The following is a 13,958-nucleotide window of genomic DNA, read 5'->3' as shown; positions in this document are numbered from 1 at the left end:
TGGGTGGCTTCGGAGCTACCGTGGGCGGTGCAATGGGAGGCATTGCTGGCTTTGGAGCACCCCGCGACGCTATGGCCACCATGGGAGGCATGAGTTTTGCTTCTCTCATGGGAGGCATGGGTGCACCTCCGGCCGCCATGGGTGGAATGTCTTTCGATGTGCCTCCTCGCACACATTCCCATGAAGATGCCGTTGAAGATCTTGCCAACACCGTCGGAACTTCATGTGATGCGGTGCGCGATGAGGAGAGGGAGGAAGATTCATCTTCGGAGGCGGAAGAATCGTCTTCCGAAGATGAGGACGAGGACGAAGACGAGGACGAGGAATGAGGTGTCTTTCATTTGTGTATTGAACTTGATTTGCATTTTGAACTTGGTTGGATGAACTTGTGGGCATGATTTTGAACTTGTGGGCATGAACTTTTCTTCATCAACTTGTTTGTGTGAAATTTTATATGTCATGTTCATTGCATTTTGAATGTTTCAACTTCATTTTGTGTTCAAAATGCCATATATGCAATGCTCCGGTGAGTCACGCGCGCTGCTGGAGCGGCGCGCGCTGCATTTTAGCGCGGCTGCTGGAGCCAGCGCTGCACGCCGCGCCAAACCAGGCGATGGGCGCGCGGCAAAGCAATTTTTTGCGCGCGGCGCGTTCAGCGCCTGTTGGAGATGCTCTTAGGCTGATATGTTCCCTACGACAATAAAATCAAGAAAAATAGGAAAAAAACTTCAAAAAGAATCTGATTTTTTAGCATGCAAGGTGCTCGAGTGCGCTAGGTGTGTGCAATTTTTTTCCTCGTGATAAGGCATTTGAAGACCTGTTTTTTTTCTACAAGCTCCTCGAATGTTTTATGCAACAGGCGCGCAAATCATATGATTGCTGAGAATTACACTATTATATGTTTATTCTTTTCATATTTCGAAAAACTGTAATCTCTATGCAATCTATGTGCAAATTTTTTGTTTTATTTTACTTTCTTCTTTTAGGTAATAATATCAATGCCCTTAATTCATTCTATTTAAAAGCAAATCTGTTTTTTGCTACAGTTTTTGTATTTTTTAGTTTATATTTCGTTTATGCAAAGAAATGAAAAAGTGACTGGCGTGTTCAAAAATTTCAGTCGCTTGTCCAATTGAGGCTCCCTAATTTTTTTTACAAAGCACATTCGCTTACAAACAGCATTGCCATATTCTTATCTTCAAAAATTAAAGCATTGCCATATTCTGATGTTACTGTTAAAGATAAGATCATCTGAAGCGGTGCTCCCAAAATTGACCTGTCTGTGAGGGACACCTGAAATTTCTCAACCAGGGGAAAATAAAAGAAAGGTGAAACCCTTGGTACTTATCCATTCCAGATTGCATAAGTGCAGCGTTTCTGATCAGCCAAGCAAGAGACAAGGGTTGTTCACGTGATCATGGACCCATGACACACCATTATAGCAACCTTCCAACCTAAAAATAGACCATCAAATCCTTTTCACTCACTGTCTGCCACTCCCCAGCCTCCCTGTATTTAAACCCATGCATTAGCCGTGAGAGAAACTAAATCGAACTAAAAGAGGGTGATCCAGTGAGCACAAACATGTCTGCCTCTGTCATGGCGTCTATGGTTCTGACGAAGCCATCTCCCTCTCCACTGTTAGAACGAGCGAAACTCCGAGGTTTGCGACCATCGGCGAGGCCATCGCTGCTCATAGTAGCCAGCAAGAAGGCGAAGAAGGTCCAGACTGCCCAACCCTACGGTGAGTATATACATGCCGTAATATTAAGAGTTGAGAACTATATACAAGCATAAATTTTACCTTCGCATGAATTTGTGTGTGCCAACTTGTAGGGCCTGGTGGTGGAGTGGAGTTCAAGGAAGGCGTCGATGCGTCTGGAAGGGTAGCCAAGGTCAGTTTACGGACCTGGATGTACTTTCTGTTACTTCTAATGTTATTTGTATAACCATGACAGTTGATGAAAAATTCACTGTTGTGCATCGCTTAATAATTTTCCAATTTAACCAGGGGAAGGGTGTCTACCAGTTTGCCGACAAGTATGGAGCAAATGTTGATGGGTACAGGTAAAAACACGCGAACGCAAACCTACAGTTTCTGTCAGTAAAACAAATGTCTGCATAATTCAGAGATCATGCATGGAGTTCAGCTCATGACATCTTATTCGGTTCTTACTACGTTGCAGCCCAATATATACACCAGAAGAATGGTCCCCAAGTGGTGACGTTTATGTTGGAGGTACGCGCAGACTGACTGGCATCTCGAAACAAATAAGTTCACATTAAAATTGATATTTTTTGTTTCTTGATTTATGCAGGAAAGACAGGGCTGTTTCTCTGGGCAATCACTCTTGCTGGAATTCTGCTGGGCGGTGCTCTGCTTGTCTACAATACTAGTGCCTTGGCTTCTTGAAGCCTGTGCGGCAAACCAAAATATGAATCAAACGATGTGTACTGTACGGGTTACAACCGCAACGACATATGTAACTGGATGTAAATATCAGTACCCGCAGGCCGCAGTCAATAATACCGACAATTAATTACTAATGTTAAGCAGCATGGTGCAAGCGTGATTAAGTTTTCAGTGCAAGCGCATGAGCTCTCTCGCAAATGTTACCAAGTTCTACAATGGCACTTGAATGTTCACAGAATTTAATTCTGTAATAAGTAAAGATGAAGATAAAGAAGGCCTGGTACTATCACCTACTCCCTCCGTTCCAAAATAGATGACCCAGCTTTGCACTAACTTTGTACTAAAGTTAATACAAAGTTGAGTCATCTATTTTGGAGTAGTTACTAAGGGATGATGAAGATAAAGAACGCCTGGTACTATCACCTAAGTTACTAAGGGCATCATCGGCTCCCAAGCTCATCTGCTCTCGCATATATTGAGGATTTGCTTGTGCCTTCTACTGGATTGATATCTTGGTTCTTAACTGAGGGAAGTACTTATCTCTACTTTGCTGCATCACCCTTTTTTTCAAGAGAAAAATCAACGGAAGCTCAAGAAGTAATAAGCTCCTTTAAAAGGTTCCCTCCAAAAGAGTTGACCTCTTCTCCGGGCCGCCCGGTCAGGAGACCTAGCACAAGGCATTGCATGTCCTTTACATTTAGACACTCTGAATCTCTACGCACACATAAGTTAAAGTATCACTTGCGCCAATTGGGTTTTCAAACTTTCAATGACCTGGGGTTTCACTCATGTCACAGATACCCATAGCGGTAAACGTCAATGATAACACGACCATAATCTCCGATACATTATTACCTCTTGGCTGAAGGGGCGGTCGATGTAGCTCCCGCGGCTGCCTTGCGCTTGGAAGCTCCGTTGTTGGCTGGTACTGACGCATTCGACACCGCTCCCTGTGGTGTTCAACACGTTGTACGGTGACCCTTGGGAGTAGAAGTCAGCATACTCGGAGTGGCGCGAGGCAAACGCCCTGTTCGGGAAGAGGCCTTCTTGCTACTTACAGCGGAAGAAGGGAGAGACCCGGGGTGATCGGCCGTGAGGGCCACCTTGGTACCATCAAGGCTTTTTTGAAAAAAGACCCCGCCCTTGAAATCAATGGACGCCTCTGGGTCATTGTGAAACCCCAGGTCATCGTCACAAGAATAGCTCTCCGGTTGAGGAGAGGGCAACTAATGGTTCGACCTGGCGCCTCCAAGTTTCTTCGAAAAAATAGTAGATCCGATCAGTATATGGATGTAATGTCCGGATTGTAAAACAAAAGATGCACTTCGGCACTATCTCCCTGGGAGGGACTTTTTGGCCGCCAGTTGAAACGCTTCTTTAGAGGAGCGTCCGAATATTCGGGCAGACCCCTCCGAACTGGCCCGGATAGGGGGACGTCTTCGATATAAAACCACTCTGAGGTCCACTCTTCGGGGTCCCCATGGGATACCCCGTACCGGCTATATGCCATACCTCGGCTCCACCTACTTCGAAAATTGACCCCCCGTGGGTACGGGGGACGAGGCAGAAATGTTTCCTCCATAACTCGAAATGAGCCTCGTAGCCCAAGAACATCTCGCAAAGGGCGACAAATCCGGAGATGTGCAATATGGATCCAGGGGTGGGGTGGTGAAGCTGGATCCCATAAAATTCCAACAAGCCGTGCAGGAAAGGGTGAATGGGGAAGCCTAGTCCTCATAGAAGGAAGGGCACGAAACATACCCTCTCCTCCTTGCTTGGGGTAGGAAATTTATCCGCGAAGCCCTCCTCGTTCACGGAAGTTAATCCGGCATGGGCAGATACGAGATCTGCGGCGGGAAGGTACCCTTGCCTCTGGAGGTCGCTTAGCTGGAAACGTGAAACCCAGCAGCTGGCCCAGTCGCCCTGGAGGTGGCCGTGAGGGCGTGAGGATGATCCCGGGGTGCTAGCCATTTCGTCCGAAATTTCTTTGGTTTGGTCTTGTTTTCTTGCTTTGGGATGGATTAACCACCCGACGCGCTCCTGGCCTGTTAAATAGGTATGCTCTCTGAACCTAGAGGGGCGTCTCTGTAAAAGAGCGCTCGACTGTTCACCTCCTGACTGACGCACAAAAGTCGAGGGTTGCCTTTAACCTTCGATGGTAAGTAATGTTGAGGGTCCCACAATGGTTTGACGGATTTAAAGGTTGTCGACGGCCGAACTGTTGAACCGGCCGAATAGGGAAAGGATGGAGAACTCGCCTCGCTAGCCGAAGACTTTGGGACACATAGTGTGGCCGGCAGTCATAAACCCCAGCGTTGGAGGCTAGTTCGGGGGCTACTGAGGGAGTCCTGGACTAGAGGGTCCTCGGGCTGCCGGCCCGTATCTCACGGGCCGGGCAGTCGGGCCGCATTACAGCTGCGGAAAGGCCGGACTATTGGGCGGCGTCGTATCTGGACATGAGACTTTAGTGCCTTGGTGTGTACTCCAAGTCAAGATAAAAGATTCGGCATGCTTATTCCCTTGATTGTAACCGACATATGTAACCCTAGTACCCCTGGTGTCTATATAAACTAGAGGGTTTAGTCCGTAGAAGGGAGAACCATCATCCTACTAGCCTAGGGTTTAGTTCATCTGATCTTATGGTGGATCGACTCTGTAATCATCCTATACACTTCAATATAATCAAGCAGGACGTAGGGTTTTACCTCTTAGAGAGGCCCCGAACCTGGGTAAACATTGTCCTTCATCCCTTGTTCCCCATTGATCCAAGATCCACAGTTCGGGACCCCCTACCCGAAATCCGCCGGTTTTGACACCGACAATGACTGATGAGGCATGACGCACTAGCGCTCCCGCTGCAAGTTGCCATTCCATGCACTGTCAATCGACAGCACGGGCTAGAAGAATGCATGTTAATAGGGATTGGGAGATATAGGAATTAATATATTACCTATTTGAAGGTGCTACAGGTATGCGAATGATGCACAATTACTTACGCATCGAAGGATAGATAAATGTATAGATTTGTAATTACTTTAACGCGGGGTTGTTGAATATCAACAACTTGTTACACGTAATCCAATTTTTTTAGAGCGAGTCAAATGAGTGGGTTTTATTAGCAAAACAGAAGAAGATTACAAGCTTTTGGAATACAACTGGATCTTCATAAAGTGGATCCTTATGAGTTGCAATTGAAAATCATATTATTCACATTGATCATATTATTCACATTGACTGACGGGTAAACTCTCGAATACCATACGGACTCTTAGATTTATTTTATACCCGTAGCAACGCACGGGCTTTTTACTAGTATAAACCAGAGGGTTTAGTCCGTAGAAGGGAGAACCATCATCCTACTAGCCTAGGGTTTAGTTCATCTGATCTCATGGTGGATCGACTCTGTAATCATCCTATACACTTCAATATAATCAAACAGGACGTAGGGTTTTACCTCTTAGAGAGGCCCCGAACCTGGGTAAACATTGTCCTTCATCCCTTGTTCCCCATTGATTCAAGATCCACAGTTCGGGACCCCTACTCAAGAGCCGGTTTTGACACCGACAATAACTGATGAGGCATGACGCGCTAGCGCTCCCGCTGCAAGTTGCCATTCCATGCACTGTCAATCGACAGCACGGGCTAGAAGAATGCATGGTTCCATGTCATTGAGCATCTTGGTCATGCGATGAGTTCATGGATTTTTAATGTTGGTGTGGACAACTCCACGAGCCATCGCTGTGAGGATAGCTGACTGGTCAACTTTGGCCGTTCACTAGTCTCGTTGGCTAAAGATATATGGCTCGCGAACGTTGCCCGTTTGCCAAAGCCGGCTATGTTTGGTTGCCCGTTTGCGGCCATTGTTAAGGTTGTTGCTGTCGTTTGGCTTGCTCGGGAGGGCCATCAAGCTCAGCATGGGGTGTGAAATCTTGTGATCGGAGTCGTAGAGCATGGTTAATAATACAGCCAACGGTCGGCTATAAGAAGTTGTCATATCATTTACAACCAAACTCTTAGCCGGCATGTACAATAGTATGTTTTAAATATGTACTAGTTTATCAATAGTTGACCCATCTTACATCCTCACAAAGTGTCTTAGGTCTCGTGTTGCAGCTGGCTATTAACCAAGAAGCCCGCTTCTCTTTTCTCTCCTTCAACTAAGCAAACATATATTATTCTATTTCTTATAGCCTGCTTATGTCACCCTATTGTACTTGTTCTTAGTTGGTCCAGATGGCGGCGTGTATCAGTGTCTTCTTGTGTCGCGTCCCATCATCTACTGAAATAAATGTCGGTGGACATATCAGTAGGTGCATGGGTTGCTGCGCCGCAGAAATCCAATTGTCAATACGATGGTGTATAGTGGTGCGGCTTGCATGTATGTCGTGTCCCATTGACTATCGTGGTCGATGTATGTACGCATCTGGTCGGGCGTGTGGGCCGCTCAAACGACGTTATTGATTGTGTCTTGTGTTGGGTTTGCACGTCGTTGAGTGTTATGCCGGGCGAGTGTTCATGATCTATGTGTTTCTTTCATGTTTTTTTTCATTCATAATGCAATGTGATGTGTGCATGTATATGTGTGTATGTTGATTTTTGCTATGTGCTATGTAGATGAGTAAGCAATATTTGTGGCGGGGATCTCTGCCGCAGAAAAGGAACGAGCTTGCGAGCGTGCGACGGCCATAGAGTGGGTGAAGAGGCTGAGGAAGGCGATGTCTTTTTGGATGCATGTTGTTCACACTGACCTCTCGAAGGTGCAACTCAACACGATGCAGAAGGTACAAGAGAGGGAATTCAATTGGCTTGGGACATGCATCTTGGCGGAGTCAACCGTTGAGAAGATCAAGGAGATGTGGGCAGATGGATCAAGACCTATACCCAGCATGTCTGCGGTGCTTCCCGGGCTCTTCCGGAGGGCGTATCTCCGATTTCAAAGAGGGCGGCGCACTCCGTTGTTGGATTCGCTGGAGGCATGTTCAGTATTCCCGCTTCTTCCTTGTTGATCTATGATTGAGCTACCGCCGTGAGACTCGATGTCTAGCTAAATGTTGCATTCTGTAGTGATAAAGTATATCAATGTGATGTTGTGGCTGTATTGCAGTTTCTCTACATGTTTGTGTTGTTGTCCATTTGTGGTCCCCGCGCCCCTCTAAGCTCACCGGCGCAGCCAAGTTGCCTGCCGTTGTGGTCCTCGCCATCACACACTGGCCACCGCGGCTCACTGGTGTATTGGTCAGGATCGAGCTAAGGGGAATCCTCGGGAGAGATAAAGTGAGGGAGAGGGGAAAATGCCGACCGCTTCATTGGTGAGGCATAGAGAAAGTGTCGTCGGTCTTTGGAACAAACGATTCCTCGTCATGGCGTGGCAAGTCTTTGTGCATCAAGATTAGTGCGACAGATCCAACGGCAATGGATGCGTTCGTGCGAGACCACTGAAAATCTGAGATTTTTTAGCTTTCTCGAAAATGGAACCTAAGGTTTCGTAGAAAAAAAAATGCTAAGACGTATTCACTTGTTTCCGCATTGCGCACCTCAACGCGTAAAGTATAATGTGAAGGCTTGTGCAGGTGGGCTTGCGCCGAACAGAAGATTAAAAAAAATCGGTGGAGACGAGCGGAGGTCGGAGGAGGCCATGATGCCGCCGGCGCTGCTAAGCTTACCGCGCTCCTCGTCGCCGTCGGTATCCCCTTCTCCTCTCTGCCCGGGCCGCCGATCCGCCGCCGTCCAGCGCCACCGCCCGTCGATCCCCTCCAGACCCGCCGCAGGTCCCTCCACCTTTCCCCTCCGATTGGAATCCTCTGTACGGTTGGGGCACTGGGTTATGCGGAGCCTAGTCGATTCGACACCACATCATTCGGCATGGATAATTCTGTATTTGCGTCTCCCAATCGAGAATGGGTATTATAGATTAGCAGTAGTAGTGGGTTCTAGGTTGGCCAAATTGGGCATTTGGCTTTGTCGTGTGGCCGTCGCCAATCCCCTGTTCCACCGCAAAATGAACCTAATTCGAGGAATCCAACCTACTAATTTGCCCATTTAGTATGTTATATATTGTTCGCGTATGATGCGACCGCAGATTAACCTTTGTAAGATGCATATTTGTGTGTGAACATCACTAGAGATGGTGCCAGTTATGTCTCCTTTTGACATATTTGGCTTCCATGGTTATTTTCAGGAATATGCTATGCTAGTCAAGCGGTTGAATTGTTGCCGTCTTTGTACCCGGGGACGGGCGTCATCGTTCGAGACGCAAAGCTGGAGGACTGTTGGGAAGTAGCAGACACTCACTGCAGCTCCTTCTTTCCTGGTTACAAATTCCCGTTAGACCTTGTTCTACGGCTTGATCGTTACATCGCTCTCCTATCCGGCTTTTCAGTTCCACCAGGCTGCACGAGAAGTTGCCTTGTTGCAGTTAACCCCACTGCAGCTAACAGTGCTATCAGTATCGAATGTGGAGATTTGAGAGACGCTGAATTTCATGGGAAATATAGTCTCAGTAAAGGCTCCGTAGCTGGCATTCTTACGGTCGACACAGTAGCAGACTTTCTTCCAAGAAGGGGACGTCTCAAGCAGAGAAGGTACATCATTATTTTCTTGAAGTTTAATAAGCAAGTTTTTCTCTAGCTTCTAGATACTGGAATTGTTTAGTCAGAGAGGTGCAGCTGTAAGCTGTGAATATCCCTATAGACCCATATTACCAATGCCCTTTTTTTATTCCCTGTGGTCTCAATTCTTTCACTTACTCTTTCATGGCTCACTTATTTTATCATTTCTACTTATATGCATTGCTATTTACTGCCACCTTGTTTTCTTGACATTGATGTTCCATATGCTTCATATTCTTGAGTCCTCCACCCAAGTCATTGATTTTCCGTATTTGTGCATTCCAAATGTTTGATCTGTCACGTCAATAAAATATCCGAGTCAGGAATTAAGATTTATAGCACAAAGGTAATAACAACTTGTATGCCAAAAAGAGAAATTGGTTGTCCTGACCTTAGCTAATAGCAGATGTGAGGAAATACCTGAACAAGTATCAGGTTTGCCAGATGAATCTACCCCCTTCATCCCATAATATAAGATGTAATTACAACCGATATACTCTTATATTATGGGACAGAGGGAATAGTTCTTTACTACATGTAGAGCAATATCAGCCAAACAAAAATTCAAAGTTCTAATCTACGTTATCGTAGCTACTAGTTGTGGCAGATGATTAGAAGCATATGAGATAACAATATGTAGTTGACTAAAATTGAAATTTTTACTATTTTTCTTCCACAACACAAAAATAGCCTGGGGAACCGATCTCAAGGGTTTTGCTCGAAACAAACAGACGTCAGATTTTCTTTCTCTTTAAAGCAAATATGTATCTCCTTGGCTCAAAATAGTGAGCAACAATTTTCTGTAACCCACTGGAGACGAGGAAAATATTACCCTGACCATGGAATTTAAGGCACATTTGCGATGTAACCAAGAAATAAAGTCGTTACTGGTTCTAATCCAACTTGGGATGGAGAGTCCAACATTCGTAAGGATATGTAGCATGAAATGTTTATAGAACTGACTCGCAAAACCAAAGATTATTTTTTGCATTGAACTTCTTCCTTGCGATAAAAAAAAAGCTGGCCCTGCCATGCTAACAGCAAGACGGGGCTAACTTGGCGTGGCCATGTTGCTATTTTGCTAGTGCATGTCATAGCTTTGCAAACACAAGTATCATCACCCTCTCAGTCTCAATTTTATGGGAATCCATCTGGTGAACCTACACAACCCATAGAGTAGATTAATCACAAACAATGCAGTCTCAACATAATTACCTAGAATGTATTGTGCCCTGCGTTCCAGAATTGCATAGTCGATTTAGTCATAGGTTATAATAAAGCAGGATATACACCTCATCGGAGTATTATGTGCTCTTGTGCGATTTCCCCTAACCATGTTACTAATTTGTAATTGTGCAGCCTTTTTTGTGTAGTTCTGATGGCTCATGTCCTTCTGAACTGTATGTTGCTCTTCAGTTTCTCGAAAACAAAATATGTTCTATCTTTCTGGATGTTTCTGCATGACTTGTTCTGCTTCCTTTTATAATTATGGATTAATGTGGGATCTGGGATCCCAAAACAATCTTTTAATTTCTTCCTCTTTCTTTTTATGCTTGACTTAAAACCAAAAGGTTCTATAGTCATCTAGAGCTAGACAAGCACAATTTCACATGCACCATGCTTTCCTGCCTTGGCAGTCACATTTGCTCTGTTGCCAAGTTGGATGTCATAGTCCAGATGACCCTTTTCATTACCCCAAATAAACAACATGGTTGGACTGAATTTGGACCTATAACCGTTACCTAGCTTTACTTTTACAAGATGAAAATATCGTTACGAGTATAAGATGCCAGAACTCAAACCACCTACAGGTTTTTAAACAAAATGCAATGCCCAGCCAATTTAACAGCTACTGTGTCAACACATTAGAGGTTCATTGTTGCTTAATTCAAGAAATTCTTTGTGAACAGTGTTAGTTTTTGAAGTTCAGCTCGATTGAGACAAGAGGTAGAGTAAAAGTTTGTGCATTATTGACTTTGATCTTTTTCATACAAACTAGTATGTTTAAAAAATAACTAACTACAAAAATAAACATAACGTTCATGCATGACTCAACAGAATTATGACAAAAACATAGGAAGAGCTTCCTGCTTAATGAAAAATTATATGCAAAGCTCTCGCTTGTTCTTTAGTATAAAAATATAGGTCTTGCTTGTTCTTTAGAATAGAAATATAGGACAAGCTTCATTTGTTTCCAGTGCAGCCTTTTATCTCGTTGGGAGTCCAACCTTGCAAGTCCTTGTTAAACAGTACCATGCTTAAATACTACATCATACTTAGCTTTTTTCCGTTCCATCTAGTATCTAGGTTAACTTTATGGTTAGGTTTCGTTGCAACGTCACTTTCCTAGTATGTTTTACTTTATAGCTACTGATGGCAAATATAGGCTCCTTTCCTGCATAAAGTTAGATAAATGTGAAATAATATGGGGGGACCATGTCTGTGCCTTGCTTCATGAAAGGAAGTTCGACGGGAGGGCACTGCTTCAGAGATCTGAGTATCTGACACAATTAGTTGAGCCGCCTCATTCGAAAGTATCCCCTCCACAAGGAAAATTTCAGTCTGGTCATTGTTGTAATCCAAATGAAACTGTTGCCATGTAACATGTAGGTGATATGGTTATTTGGTTGAACACAATGCATATGTGCCACTGGTTATGCTAATTTTAGTATGCATGTGGTGGTAAACTGTTAAAAGCTTTTTCACGCACATCACTCTGTACAAGATGCTAAATACATGACCTTATTGCACATCAGATTATTTTTTTCTAGCCATGTACATACAGGTAGTTTATCCCCCCTTAAAATTCATTCAAGTTCCTTCCCAATTTATATGCAGAACAGGAATTGCATACATAGCAAACGTCGCGGTTCGAAAGGAGGAACGTCGAAAAGGGATTGCCAAAATGCTTGTCGCGGAAGCCGAGGAGCGAGCAAGGAGCTGGGGATGCCGGTCAGTGGCCTTGCACTGCGATGTAAGTAACCTCGCCGCGCTGCGGCTGTACAAAAGCCAAGGTTACAAAAGCATCCGTGTACCAGAAGACGCCAAGTGGCCAGCACCCAAGATAGATCAATCAGTGCGATACGAGTTCATGATGAAGCTAGTGCCCAAGAGCTAAGCTGTATAGTTTCAGAGTCATCAGATCACGCAAATTGTGATTACGTAGATACCACAGAGATGATAAATAGATACCGCAGCAGTACAGAGACACCCCGGTCACGGCCCTTCTGGTGTATAGCAGCTGTTGTATAGTGGAGGGTACATTGTATATCATAATAACAGCTACAGTATTTATTTCGAAATGGCAGTAAGGATGTCCACTTGCCCATGCATTGTTGCTTCAGATGGACTGACCCAGAACTCCCAGCAAGTTGCCTGAGGAGCAGAATAAAGACGTACAGCCTAAATGCTTCTCCACTGTTGTCATATGTATGCATGAGTTGCTTGTTTTTCAGGAGTTTCTTCAGCTACGAGTTCAGAACGCGATGCCATGGTCTCCCTGTGCTGGTTGGTTCAAATATACATGTATCTCTGCTTCTCTCTACCATGGAACTGTCAGGTATGATCTAGTCACCTCGGTGCACCGTTCATCCGTTCCGCAAAATTTTCAACCTGCTACTTGATTTTTCTCATGCAGTGAGACAAATACTTGGAATCCTGGGGGGGAAAAAAAGGTGCACCCTGGGACTGATGCATGTCAACAGAGAGGGTGGCAGTACTATCACTAGCTGGTATGGTGGCCTCTTTAATCTTTATGATGTTCTTGACACCAACCAGGTACGTTACGTAACGGACGCCTTTTTTTCCCATCCGAACCGTATGGTTGTTGGAGCATTGCTGATGATGTGTGTTGTTTGTGCAGTAGAGCCTGCAGCTGATTCCGTTGAGGGAGGGAGATGGGGCAGAGATTGTGCTGTTGGGTGGGGTGGGGTGGGGGAGGAGGGAAAGGGGGGAAGGTGATCAGGATTCAGGATGGAACTGAAGAACATGTCACATGGGACGCATGCACGCACTGTCCTGGAAGCAAAGGGAGGAAGAGGCTCTCAGCTCACTTGGCCATGATCATCATCATCGTCTCCACACCACACCAGCACAGCAGGTGAGATGGGATGAGATGGTTGGATCTGCCTGCGCATAATGCATGTGACTCAACGAATTTTGAACGCCATTTATATTTGGTTTGTGCCCGGCATTATGCGCTCCTCCGCGGACGTGTACACGTTGTTGGGCCTGGCTTCCAGATTCAGATCGGCCTGAACTTCTTTTTGGTGGGAATGGTAATACTCTTGGCACATGGATAGTGCTAGTGGATCGGTGGGAAAATTGACCCAGTGTGCAAAATTATCGCCCTTTTCTTTTACAAGTAAAATAACTGCTCTCTTTTTTGTACACACGATTTTATATTGAATGCTCGTGTTTAAAAAATATATTTACTGCCTCTTTTTAATTATCGCTCTTTTCTTTTACGAACAAAATAACTGCTCTCTTTTGTACACACGATTTTATATTGAATGCTCGTATTTAAAAAATATATTTACTGCCTCTTTTTTATTTACTCGATCATTGCTGTCAAAAAGAAAATAGCCGATCATTGCCGAGAGCCTAAAATACTCTGAGCCACGTACTGGTACAGTGCTCGGTTTTTTTTCTTTTTGAAACTCAGTGCTCGAGCTTTGTTGTACCTAAACCAAAATAAAAACTACTGTTGCGCTAACATGGCTGGCCGGGACGGTTTGACCGGGACCATTGACATATCTGCTCCGGTGGTAATCCCGAGGCGCCTCGAAGCACAGCTCCTAACAATAATTAACCCATTTGATTATCCACCGGCGACCGGCGGTTCTCTGGACCGGCTACAGGCGGTGCGGTCGCCGTGTCGGTGGCCGACGCTCCGCTCCGCTCCTCCGGCCCGGAGACATCGGCATCGGCGCGTCACC

The 13,958-nt window shown here is 45.1% G+C and overlaps 2 protein-coding genes across 3 annotated transcripts; both read left to right on the top strand.

The window, feature by feature from the left end:
- Nucleotides 1–1,468: 1,468 nt before the first annotated feature.
- On the top strand, nucleotides 1,469–2,547 carry LOC123146030 (photosystem II 10 kDa polypeptide, chloroplastic). The gene is made up of 5 exons (XM_044565600.1): nucleotides 1,469–1,744; nucleotides 1,837–1,895; nucleotides 2,012–2,067; nucleotides 2,187–2,239; nucleotides 2,319–2,547. Exons 1-5 carry the CDS (start codon nucleotides 1,585–1,587, stop codon nucleotides 2,411–2,413), a joined length of 423 nt encoding a protein of 140 aa, XP_044421535.1. The 5' UTR covers nucleotides 1,469–1,584; the 3' UTR covers nucleotides 2,414–2,547.
- A 5,412-nt stretch (nucleotides 2,548–7,959) lies between these two features.
- Nucleotides 7,960–12,349, top strand: LOC123146029 (uncharacterized). 2 transcript variants are annotated; one of them, XM_044565599.1, is made up of 3 exons: nucleotides 7,960–8,181; nucleotides 8,592–8,994; nucleotides 11,865–12,349. In XM_044565599.1, the coding sequence occupies exons 1-3, from the start codon at nucleotides 8,049–8,051 to the stop codon at nucleotides 12,001–12,003; spliced, it is 675 nt and encodes a 224-aa protein (XP_044421534.1). In that variant the 5' UTR covers nucleotides 7,960–8,048; the 3' UTR covers nucleotides 12,004–12,349. The 2 variants fall into 2 exon arrangements, with proteins under 2 accessions (XP_044421534.1, XP_044421533.1); XM_044565598.1 differs by having other exon boundaries at nucleotides 11,860–12,349.
- The last annotated feature ends 1,609 nt before the right edge of the window (nucleotides 12,350–13,958 follow it).

Source organism: Triticum aestivum, chromosome 6D (assembly GCF_018294505.1).
Source record: "Triticum aestivum cultivar Chinese Spring chromosome 6D, IWGSC CS RefSeq v2.1, whole genome shotgun sequence".
NCBI classification, from domain to species: Eukaryota; Viridiplantae; Streptophyta; class Magnoliopsida; order Poales; family Poaceae; genus Triticum; species Triticum aestivum.
This window is presented reverse-complemented; position numbering and strand designations above follow the sequence as displayed.

Bases quoted from the DNA above. Each gene is read 5' to 3' on its own strand.
- LOC123146029 (XM_044565598.1), top strand. From the start codon at position 8,049: ATGATGCCGCCGGCGCTGCTAAGCTTACCGCGCTCCTCGTCGCCGTCG. The intron at 8,182-8,591 runs GTCCCTCCACCT...GGTTATTTTCAG, and splicing joins CCCCTCCAGACCCGCCGCAG to GAATATGCTATGCTAGTCAA. The intron at 8,995-11,859 runs GTACATCATTAT...ATTTATATGCAG, and splicing joins GGACGTCTCAAGCAGAGAAG to AACAGGAATTGCATACATAG.
- LOC123146030 (XM_044565600.1), top strand. From the start codon at position 1,585: ATGTCTGCCTCTGTCATGGCGTCTATGGTTCTGACGAAGCCATCTCCC. The intron at 1,896-2,011 runs GTCAGTTTACGG...CAATTTAACCAG, and splicing joins CGTCTGGAAGGGTAGCCAAG to GGGAAGGGTGTCTACCAGTT. The intron at 2,068-2,186 runs GTAAAAACACGC...ACTACGTTGCAG, and splicing joins GCAAATGTTGATGGGTACAG to CCCAATATATACACCAGAAG.